Here is an 11888-nt window from a genome sequence, read left to right as displayed (position 1 = left end):
GAACTAACATCTATATTATTACAAGATATTTCATTATAAAACAAAGCAAACAAACATTACCACATTATGTGAGTATATGTATCTTCTTGCCTATAGTATCATTATATAGATATAATTTTTGATATTTTGAGTTATAAAGGTGGGAAATAACTTTCGGGTTTCTAATTTCTAATATAAGAGCATCTTTGTGTTGAAAATGCTCTTATTATGAGACAAAGGGAGTATTTTATAGAGGGAGTACAAGACTATAGCGTGATGTGCTTTGTTTTTTGGTGATCTTTATAATAATAAAAATCGACGGGTCGCCCAGCTAGCTTCAACTGGATTCATGAAAATCACAAATACTCGGAAAAAAAAAATCGTCAGGCACTTCAGTTCAGCTTGCTGCCCGGCCAAATATCTTCTTCCTTCTCCGTTACCCGCTCAAACTCCCAGCGTTATCGCGTCCAGTGGCGGAGCGGGCGTTCCACTCCACTCCACTCTCCTCCGGCCCCGGCGCCCGCGGCAACCACACCCGCGACTCACTCCACCTGCCCCCTCCATGCGCGACTGACCCCCCTCCCTCTCGGACCCGATGCCTCTCATGGCCGTCTCCTCCCCACCACCCTTCTCCTTCCCCTCCGCGCGCCACCCCCGCCGCGCCACCGCCGGGGCCACAGCAGCGCCCTCCGCCACCGCCAGCGACGACTTCGACTACCCCCTCGCCGACCCCTCCGTCCGCTGGCCCAGCCTCCGCTTCCCGCACCTCCCCGCGCCCCGCTTCCCCGCCGCCGACGCCGCCCCTCCTCCTCCTCCCGCCCCGGCGAGGCCGGGGCCCGCGGAGGACGACTCGTCCGCGCCCTCCGCCTCCGGCCCCTCGGTCGCCGCCGTCGCCGTCGAGCCGCTGGACGCACGGGCCCACCGCGGGAGGCTGAAGAAGCTGAGCAAGCTCGCGCTGCGCCGGGCGCGGGACTGGCGGGAGCGCGTGTCCGACCTCGCGGGCCGCCTCCTGGCGCTGCCCCCCGGCGCGCCCGTCGCGGAGGTGCTCGACGACGCGTGGGTGTCCCCCGACGAGCTCGCCTACGTGGTGCGCGCCGTGGGCGCGGCCTCCTGGCGGCGCGCGCTCGACGCCTTCGAGTGGCTCGCGGCGAGCGGCGACGGGGCCCCGGGCCCCCGCGTCGTCGCCGTCGTTCTCGGGGTCCTCGGCCGCGCACGCCAGGACGGGCTCGCGGAGGAGCTCTTCCTCCGCTTCGCCGGGGAGGGCGCCACCGTGCAGGTGTTCAACGCCATGATGGGCGTGTACGCCCGCTCCGGCCGCTTCGACGACGTTCGGCAGCTGCTTGACGCAATGCGCGGCCAGGGGATCGAGCCCGACCTGGTCAGCTTTAACACTCTGATCAATGCCAGCGCCAAGTCCGGGTGCTTAGCCCCCGGCGCCGCCTTCGATCTCCTGCACGAAGTCCGGCAAGCTGGGCTCAGGCCGGACGTTATCACTTACAACACCCTGATCAGCGCTTGCTCGCAAGGTTCCATTCTGGACGATGCAGTGGCAGTGTTCAAAGAGATGATTGATTCGGAGTGTCGGCCGGATTTGTGGACGTACAATGCCATGGTGTCAGTTCATGGCCGGTGTGGGACGGCCCGGGAGGCTGAGCAGATGTTCATGGAGCTGCTAGACAAGGGTTTCAAGCCGGATGCAGTTACCTATAATTCTCTCCTTCATGCTTTTGCGAAGGAAGGAGACGTCGACGCGGTGGAGCGTGTGTGCGAGGAGTTGGTTAAGGCTGGGTTCAGGAAGGATGGAATCACTTACAATACCATGATTCATATGTATGGGAAGATGGGCAGGCTTGACCTGGCACTTGGTCTCTATGATGAGATGAGAGCTATAGGTTGCACTCCAGATGCTGTGACTTACACTGTCTTGATTGATTCTCTGGGGAAGGTGGATAGGATATCTGATGCAGGGAAGGTGCTGGAGGAGATGGTAGATGCAGGATTAAAGCCAACCCTGGTAACTTTCAGTGCTTTGATATGTGCATATGCCAAAGGCGGTAGGCGGGACGAGGCAGAGCAGACATTTGATCGCATGGTTGCGTCAGGTGTCAAACCCGATCGTTTAGCCTATTTGGTTATGCTGGACATTATCGCAAGGTCTGGTGAGACGAAAAAGCTGATGGTTCTGTATCGGACAATGATGAAGGATGGTTATGTACCAGATGACACCTTGTATCAGGTTATGCTTGCTGCACTTGCAAAAGGAAATGAACATGAGGAGATTGAAGGAGTTATGCAAGACATGGAGGTTGTTTGTCAGATGGATCGGCAACTGGTATATAGTATACTCATCAAGGCGGGTTGCATTTTTCAGGGTGCTAAGCTGTTAAAGAAGGCATGCCTACAAGGACACGAGCCTGACAGTAAGAGTTTACTGTCCATTCTGGATGCTTATGAAACAATGGGAAAGCATGAAGAAGGCCTCTCTTTGCTTCAATGCATCCGGGAGAATGTCCCCAGCTCCCGTAACTTGATATCTGAATGTTCCATCATGCTTATGTGCAAAAACCAGAAGATTGCTGCTGCCCTTCAACAGTACAGCAGTATGCAGACATTAAAATGTGGATCTTTTGGTCATGATCGTAACTTGTATGAGTGCTTGATTACATGCCTTGCGGAGGCTGAATTCTTGCCAGAAGCTTCTCAGGTGTTCTGCGACATGCAGTTTATTGGCATAGAGCCTTCCCAGAAGATATATGAGAGTATGATCTCTACATATTGTAAATTGGGCTTCCCAGAAACAGCTCACCAATTGATGGATGAAGCTGTACAGCCTGGTGTTTGGCTAAATACTCTTTCATCTAGAGTAACCATAATCGAAGCATATGGGAAGACAAAACTCTGGCAGCATGCGGAAAATTTCGTGAAAGGACTGAATCAAGAGGCAGGTGTTGACAGGCGAATCTGGAATGCATTGATACATGCCTATGCCGAAAGTGGCCTTTATGAGCAAGCAAGGGCAGTCTTTGACATTATGATTAAAAAGGGCCCTCTACCAACTGTTGATTCAATTAATGGAATGATGAGAGCATTGATTACTGATGGCAGACTAGATGAGTTGTTTGTGGTTGTTCAGGAGCTTCAAGATATGGGTTTCAAGATCAGCAAAAGCACAGTAATCCTTATGCTTGAAGCTTTTGCAAAAGCTGGGGATGTTTTCGAGGTAATGAAAATATATAATGGAATGAAGGAAGCAGGATACCTGCCAAACATGCACATCTACAGAAGTATGATTTCCCTGCTCTGCCGTAATAAACGATTCAGGGATGTTGAATTGATGGTTGCGGAGATGGAGGCAGCAGGATTCAAGCCAGATCTAGTCATACTTAACACCCTTCTTTTGATGTATACTGGGAACGGAGACTTTGATAAGACAGTAGAAGTATACCATAGTATTTTGGAAGCTGGCTTAGAGCCTGATGAAGATACGTATAATACACTGATAGTCATGTACAGTAGAAACTTGAGGCCTGAAGAAGGTTTTACTCTCTTGAATGAGATGGGTAAACGAGGTTTGACACCCAGGTTAGAATCCTATAAAAGCTTGCTTGTAGCATCTGGAAAAGCAAAACTATGGGAGCAAGGTGAACAGCTTTTCGAGGAAATAAGGTCAAAGGGTTATCGGTTAAATCGATCTTTATATCACGTAATGATGAAAATGTACAGGGACACCTGCAACCATTCCAAAGCCGAGCAGCTACTAGCAGCAATGAAAGAAGACGGCATCGAACCAACAATTGCCACTATGCACATCCTCATGACTTCTTATGGGACTGCAGGGCACCCAGTGGAAGCTGAGAAAGTGCTGAACAGCTTGAAATCTTCCAGTTTGGAAGTCAGCAGTTTACCATACAGTACTGTTTTTGACGCCTACTTGAAAAATGGTGACTACAGTCTTGGAATCACAAAGTTGTTGGAAATGAAAAGAGATGGTATAAAACCAGATCATCAAGTTTGGACATGTTTCATAAGGGCCGCTAGTTTGTGCGAGCGAACTGATGATGCCATTCTTCTCCTAAACTCTTTACAAGATTGTGGATTTGGCCTTCCTATTAGGTTGACACCATACTTGACTATGTTCAAAATGATGGGGCATACTTCACATGCTAAATTTGGTTATAACCATCTTTTTGCAGGCTCCTGACTGAGAGGACTCCATCCCTGTTAACTGAGGTTGACAGTTTTCTAGAAGAACTCGAGGCACTAGAAGATTCTGCTGCTCTGAACTTTGTAAATGCACTAGAAGACCTGCTGTGGGCATTTGAACGTCGAGCAACTGCTTCATACATTTTCCAGTTGGCAGTAAATAGAAGCATATACCGTCACAGTATCTTTCGGTATTTACATTTAACTCTGAATTCTGAGTTTTGTTGTTAGAAGCTGTACTTAACTTTCTGCGTTGAAATATGCATTTCCTGTACTTATTTTTTCACCAAAATAAGTGACTCAACTTTGTACCAAGCAGATCTAGTCTCATACTCCCTCCGTCCCAAAATAAGTGACTCAACTTTGTACTAAATTTATACTAAAGCTAGTAAAAAATTGAGTCACTTATTTTGGGACAGAGGGAGTAATATTTAAAATCTTTTATCAGAACTGTTGGTTTAAGATATATGCTAATGAACAGTAAGTTGCCATAATGTTTGGGCATGCTGTCCCTAGAGACTACGCTTCATCCCAAAGAGCCAGTCTCGATGATACAAAGTTGAGATGTGTGAACAATATGGTCTGGCCTAATTTTGTTTTCGTTTCATCTATTTGTGAAGTTGTTATGACAGTAGGTCTTATCTTGTCGACATTTTTTTAACCTTTCCCTATGTTTTATTTATTGGTAGAAATTAAGCCAAAACTTTTGGACGACATGATCTTATTGCTTGGCATCATTAAATATGTTCTTACTGTATCACTTTTTTTTCATGTGAATGATTCAGGGTGATAGAAAAGGACTGGGGAGCTGACTTCCGGAAGCTGTCTGCTGGCGCTGCACTTGTCGCTCTAACATTATGGCTTGATCAAATGCAAGTAGGTGCTCCTAACAATGTTATTTGCAGTTTCATGTGCTAGCTAGTGAAGTCAGAGTTTCACCTAGAGTTTGGTTTAAACCATTAGATTTTCTTATTCCAGCTATGGTGGAGGATGTATAACCATTCTTTCTACATAATTAAGTTCAGTTTTGAGTTAAAAAAAGTTAACAAATAGAGAAAGACACCAATGTACAGAGACGTGTTTGCATATGTACCAGACAATAGTAAAATTTGGTCATCAGCTTTGGTTGTTATGCATCGTCCGTGTTAACATTACCATGACTTTGAACAGTAAGGTTGTTGGTCTCACTGAGATCCTGCTAGCTTGATAGATTCACTAAATTAGCATGTGTCTACTTTTTGCCCTAATACTGGTGATATGCCGATATCCCCTTTATAGGTGCTCATACGAACATTAAATTAATCATTTTGCAGTGAACATAAAACGTGTGCTGAAATGCAGGTTATTCATCTTATTTTTTAGTGCATATGCACTACTGGTGATTTCTTGTTCATTGACATTTTATGTAGTTTTTCATGTTGTGTGTCATTACAGTAAAGTTAATGAATAACTTTTCTTTCTTTGTTCCTGCAGTTCTCAGCACAAATTTAGACTTTTTGTTACTGATTGAGGGCACAAAGTTAATTGAAAGTCACCAAAACAACTCAGAATATTCCCCTAAAAAGACATTCTTACAGTTTCAACATCCCGATATAATTTCACTCTGGCTCCTTTTGCTTTAGTCCTAAATTCTTAATATGGACATTCTTTCGTTTAAATTGTTTAAGCAGTTGTTGATTTCTTAACTCTTAACCCCTCTATCGTCTCGCAACAAAAAAAAAAACTCCTCTATCTGACCATTAACATGCCATCTGATCTCCATTTTTAATGCAGGATGCTTCACTACAGGGTTCACCAGAATCCCCCAAATCTATTGTACTGGTCACAGGGGAGGGGGAATATAACATGGTATCCTTGCGTAAGACGATCAGAGCGTACCTTTTGGAAATGGGGTCCCCTTTCTTGCCATGTAGAGCTCGAACAGGTCGCTTTGTGGCGAAGTTTTACTCTCTTAAGATGTGGCTGAAAGATTCTCCTTTCTGCATGGATCTTGAGTTGAAAGACGCCCCAGCTCTTCCTAAAATGAACTCAATGAAGCTCACTGAAGGGTACTTCATGAGAGCTGGTCTTGTATCAACATTTAAAGATATACACGAGCAACTTGGGGAAGTACGGCCAAAGAAATTCTCCAGATTAGCTATGTTGTCAGAAGAAAGCAGGGCCAAATTTATTAAAGCTGATATAAAAGGAAGGAAAGACAAACTGGAGAGAATTAAAGAGAAGGGGCTTGTCATACCAAGAAAATCTAAAAGAGGACCACGGAGAGCAAAATTTGTTAGAGAACAAAGCACGCAGGAGGTTTTGAAGTAGTGTTTGTTTTGCTTCATGACGACATTTTCTCAAGTGGCACTGTGGTGTTAACATGAATATTCTTAATGGGAGAGGATGAAAAGGGAATGGTGACAATACTGTGATGCTGATCGGTCAAGTTACGAGTGTGATCGAACAAAAGATGGGATGCATTTGCTTCCTGGTTAATTTGTCACAGCCTATCAAGTTCATACTGGTAAATGGTTTACCATCTCTTCTGTCATTTTTAACCTACAAGTTTACCATTTTATACAGTACTTCTCTTTGCAGAGATGACCAAGTGATGAAGATAGCATGTTCCACTCAACATGACATCATCATGGGCCATTATATATATACTACAAAAAAAACAGTGCCTTATTCATGTCATATAAGCTTTCCAACTATTTAAGGTGGTCATACTGAATCTAAAGATGGAATTTTATTTTATGCGTTGACCCAAACTGGTAGAAAAAGGGCTGGTGAAATGATAAGTGAGGGAGGAAAAACTGTACAACACGTTTACAAGACCAGATTAGTCAGAGAAAGGAACTGAATTTTTGGTTCAGCCTTGATCCTCCAAATAGCAACCATTAGATGCTGGCAGCCATGAGATGGTGTCTCTGTTATCATTCAAAATAAGCTCATTAGTGGCCCTCCATGGACTGAGAAACTGATCCAGTTCCAAATCGGGGGTAATCATCTTCAGTCCCCGCATCCATCTGCCATCCTGCATCGCTTCAGCAACAGTTAGGTTTTTCCTTGAGGCAAGCCTGAAAAGGGATGGGGCAATATCCTTTGGAGCACTCCTCTACATCCATCTATCATGGCAGAAATGACAAGTTTCAACCTGACTATTATAACTTCACTGTTATGACCCTTCCACAGTCTATATGAAAATGCTTCTCATGTAAGGATGATCTGTACTTTACAAGGGCAAATAACTACAAGAGTTTCTACCTGGCGTCCTCCTCCTCTAGGGGTTTATGCAGTCAATGTGGATTCAGCTTTTAATCCCAATACGAAACAAGGCTCATCTGACATTGTAATTAGTGACACCACAGGTGGTTTTGTTGCTGCAAGAAGTTTCCAAATTGACAATGCAGCTGATGTTTTAATGGCTGAAGCAATGACAACTAGAGATGGGTTATGGTTCGCTCAACATATGGGCCTGAATAGGATTGTTATTCGGTCAGATAATGAGGCGGCAGTTCAGACTATGAATGAAGGAGGGTTTTCTGCAACAGCTAGCTCGGCCATTTTCTATGAGGGCGGGTATTTTTGATGAAGTGAAGTTTGTCCATTGTCCAATGGAAGCCAATATGAGGGCGCATGAGGTAGAGAGGTCTGTGTCTTTAATTTCTGAAGCTTGTACTTGGGTCGATGAACCCCCTAGTTTTCTCTTGCCCTGGCTCCTATCTCATGTATCTTTGATTCACAATCAATAAAATGCGCCAGATGGCTTCCCTCAAAAATAATACTCCAGCTCGAGAAGTTGTATCGCACAATTGTGCACCTGGGACTGGGAGGCAGCATAGCTAATTGCTGCTACCTTCGTCCTGGTTTATTAGTCCTCTTTATACGTATTCCTTGTCAAATTTTGACTTTAAAATTAACTAAGAAAATATTAATGGATCATAAAAAATAATATAATTAAAAATTATGTTCAAATACAAATCTAATGATATAATTTTTTATGATACACATCAATAGTTAATTAGTTAAATATCTTTATATAAGAGGACTTATAAACCAGGACGGAGGTATGGAGGTAGTACCGACTAGCGTTGCCTCTTCCTCCTTCCACTTGCTGCAGATTTAGGAACGGAGGGAGTACAAAGGGCCTGCGCTTTTTTGCATGGGAGGCCATTCGCTGCCTAGAGCCGTTCACTCCAGAACCGGAGCCCGTCCGCCGCCGCGCGCAGCCACCCACTCCCGCGACCACTCTCTCTCCATCGCCGCCGTCGTCGCGCGGGCTCGAAGCCGCCGCCTCCTCTCCCACAGGAAAATACATATGGAACAAGCTGCTGGGCCTCTTCTCCCGCGGCGGCCCGCCGGGCCCGGCCCGCAGGCTGTTCGACGCGATGCCCGAGCGGGACGCCGTCTCCTAGAACACCTTCATCGCGCGCCTCTACTTGCGCATGCTGAGCGTTGCCCCGAGTCCCGACGGGACCGGGGGCTCGTCCCGCAGGCGCACGCCCACGCGGTGCGGCTCGGGCTCCGCTCGACCGCGTTCGTGGGGACGGCCCTGGCGCGCGCGTACGGGATGCGCGGGCGCCGCCGCCGCCGCGTTCGAGGAGATCGCCGAGCCGGACGCCGTGTGCTGGAACGTCATGGTCGACGCGTGCGCGCGGCGCGCCGTGGAGACGCTGTCGCGGATGCGCGGGGCTGGAGGCGTCGCCGAGTCATGAACGGCCACTGCTTCGCCAGCGTGCTTTGTGAATCTGCCGCCCTTGCGAGCCTTGAGCATGGAAAGATGGTGCATTGCCGGGTCATGAACCTGGGGTTTTGCTCCGATACGGTTGTCGGGAACGCCCTATTCGACATGTACTTCAAGTGTGGCAGCTCATCGGATGCCCGGCCTGTGTTTCGCACGATGCGGGTGCGCGACGTGGTGTCGTGGACAGCCATGATTCTCGGCTTCGGGCGTCACGGCGAGGCCATGAAGGCTGTTATGACCTTCAGAGAAATGATCCATGATGGGTTCAGGCCTGACAGCGTCACATTCCTCGCGGTCCTTTCTGCCTGTAGACAAGGGGGTCTCGTCGATGAAGGGCTTGCGATCTTCCACTCCATGGTTGAGGATCATGGTGTCAAGCCGCAGAGGGAGCATTGTGCTTGCATTGTTGATCTGTTAGGACATGCCGGGAGACTAAAAGAAGCAGAGGCGTTAATCAAAGCCGTGGGGCTGGAAATGGATTCCTTGGCATGGGAGTCGCTTCTAGGAGCTTGCGGGCTCGACGGCGCCAGCTGAACGCTAGTGCTATCGGCTTATAGCGTGCTTAGAGAGTGATAGCACACCGGATCCGTGGCGCAATGGTAGCGCGTCTGACTCCAGATCAGAAGGTTGCGTGTTCGATTCACGTCGGGTTCAATACCCCCGAATCTAATCCGGTTCTCTTTTTTGTCCGTCCATAGTGTCTTTTGACTTGCTTGCTTCACTCACATAATAATGCAGCCATGACTTTTGTGCTTAATTTGCTAGATTTTCAGATAGAATAGATGCAGAAGCAGCGGTGGTTTATGACAGATAGAATTGATGCAGAAGCAGCGGTGGTTACTGGCAAGTGACAACGAACTAATCTTTACTACTGTCTCCATTCCAAAATAATTTAATTTTTAGGACTTTCCAAGTCAAACTTCATTAAGTTTGACCAATTGTATATAAAAATATGCCATCTACAAAACCAAAAATATTTTCATTACATTCATTATGAAATATATTATTATATTATATGCCTCCTCCTTTTCGTAATGCAGTGCATATATATTTTTTGGAAAGTGAAAACTCACAATCTTTGATCAAGAATTTGGAAAAAACATTTACGTCTAGAATGCCAAACATATCTCATTTGCATTATAAGAAGTCGTTCCGTATTTTGTATAGTTAATATTGTAGATATAAACAATTTTCTTTATAAACTTGGTCAAAGTTTGAGTTAAAAACCATACACATTACATTATAGAACAACTTTGGGATTATTCTATAGACTTGGTCAAAACTTTAAAAAGTTTGACTTATGATAATCCTAAAACTTCAGTTATTTTGGAACGGACAAAGTATTAAAGAGGAGTTGGGGATTGTACTCCCTCCGGTCCTTTTTACTCTGCATATAAAAATTGTCTGAAGTCAAATTTTGTAAAGTTTGATCATATTTATATGAAAAAAAAATTAACATCTACAATGCTAAATTTATACAATATGAAAACTAAAGTCACAACGCATCTAATGTTATTGATTTCACATTCTGAATGTTGGTATTTTCTGTTGGGAAACGTAGTAATTTCAAAAAAATTCTTACGCACACACAGGATCATGGTGATGCATAGCAACGAGAGGGGAGAGTTGTGACGCCCCCGATTTTATCATACACCAATCATGCACGCAAACGTGTACGATCAAGATCAGGGACTCACGGGAAGATATCACAACACAACTCTAAAATAAATAAGTCATACAAGCATCATAATACAAGCCAGGGGCCTCGAGGGCTCGAATACAAATGCTCGATCATAGACGAGTCAGCGGAAGCAACAATATCTGGGTACAGACATGAGTTAAACAAGTTTGCCATAAGATGGCTAGCACAAACTGGGATACAGATCGAAAGAGGCGCAGGCCTCCTGCCTGGGATCCTCCTAAACTACTCCTGGTCATCGTCAGCGGCCTGCACGTAGTAGTAGGCACCTCCAGTGTAGCAGGAGTCGTCGTCGACGGTGGCGTCTGGCTCCTGGGCTCCAGCATCCGGTTGCGACAACCAGGTAGAAGGGAAAGGGGGAAAAGAGGGAGAAAGCAACCGTGAGTACTCATCCAAAGTACTCGCAAGCCAGGATCTACGCTACATATGCATGGGTATATGTGTAAAGGGGCCATATCAGTGGACTGAACTGCAGAATGCCAGAATAAGTGGGGGATAGCTAATCTGTCGAAGACTACGCTTCTGGCCACCTCCATCTTGCAGCATGTAGGAGAGAGTAGATGGTAAGTTCACCAAGTAGCATCGCATAGCATAATCCTACCCGGCGATCCCCTCCTCGTCGCCCTGTTAGAGAGCGATCACCGGGTTATATCTGGCACTTGGAAGGGTGTGTTTTATTAAGTATCCGGTTCTAATTGTCATAAGGTCAAGGTACACTCCAAGTCGTCCTGTTACCGAAGATTCCGGCTATTCGAATAGATAAACTTCCCTGCAGGGGTGCACCACATAACCCAACACGCTCGATCCCATTCGGCCGGACACACTTTCCTGGGTCATGCCCGGCCTCGGAAGATCAACACGTCGCAGCCCTACCTAGGCAAAACAGAGAGGTCAACACGCTGGTCTAAATCCTATGGCGCAGGGGCCTGGGCCCATCGCCCATTGCACACCTGCACGTTGCGTGGGCGGTCGGAAGCAAAACTAGCCCCCTTAATACAAGAGCAGGCTTACGTTCCAATCCGGCGCGCGCCGCTCAGTCGCTGACGTCACGAAGGCTTCGGCTGATACCACGACGTCGAGTGCCCATAACTGTTCCCGCGTAGTTGGTTAGTGCGTATAGACCAAATGGCCAGACTCAGATCAAATACCAAGATCTCGTTAAGCGTGTTATTTTGAAGTTACCGCGAACGCTGACCAGGGCCAGGCCCACCTCTCACCTAGGTGGTCTTAACCTGCCCTGTCGCTCCGCCACAAAGTAACAGTCAGGGGCCGTCGGGA

The 11888-nt window shown here is 46.6% G+C and overlaps 1 protein-coding gene and 1 non-coding gene across 3 annotated transcripts; both read left to right on the top strand.

Annotated features, from left to right (window-relative positions):
* The first annotated feature begins 413 nt into the window (after window positions 1-413).
* Window positions 414-6833, top strand: LOC123164876 (pentatricopeptide repeat-containing protein At3g18110, chloroplastic). 2 transcript variants are annotated; one of them, XR_006482698.1, is made up of 5 exons: window positions 415-4092; window positions 4173-4373; window positions 4968-5058; window positions 5956-6688; window positions 6763-6833. XR_006482698.1 is itself a non-coding variant. In XM_044582487.1 (4 exons), exons 1-4 carry the CDS (start codon window positions 575-577, stop codon window positions 6490-6492), a joined length of 4347 nt encoding a protein of 1448 aa, XP_044438422.1. In that variant the 5' UTR covers window positions 414-574; the 3' UTR covers window positions 6493-6833. The 2 variants fall into 2 exon arrangements, 1 of the variants encoding a protein (XP_044438422.1); XM_044582487.1 differs by having other exon boundaries at window positions 414-4092; window positions 5956-6833.
* A 2660-nt stretch (window positions 6834-9493) lies between these two features.
* TRNAW-CCA (transfer RNA tryptophan (anticodon CCA)) lies at window positions 9494-9565 on the top strand. The gene has a single exon. It is a non-coding gene; the product is annotated as a tRNA-Trp (tRNA).
* The last annotated feature ends 2323 nt before the right edge of the window (window positions 9566-11888 follow it).

Source organism: Triticum aestivum, chromosome 7D (assembly GCF_018294505.1).
Source record: "Triticum aestivum cultivar Chinese Spring chromosome 7D, IWGSC CS RefSeq v2.1, whole genome shotgun sequence".
Taxonomy (NCBI): domain Eukaryota; kingdom Viridiplantae; phylum Streptophyta; class Magnoliopsida; order Poales; family Poaceae; genus Triticum; species Triticum aestivum.
The sequence above is the reverse complement of the archived record's forward strand: the minus strand, read 5'-3'. Positions and strand labels throughout refer to the sequence as shown.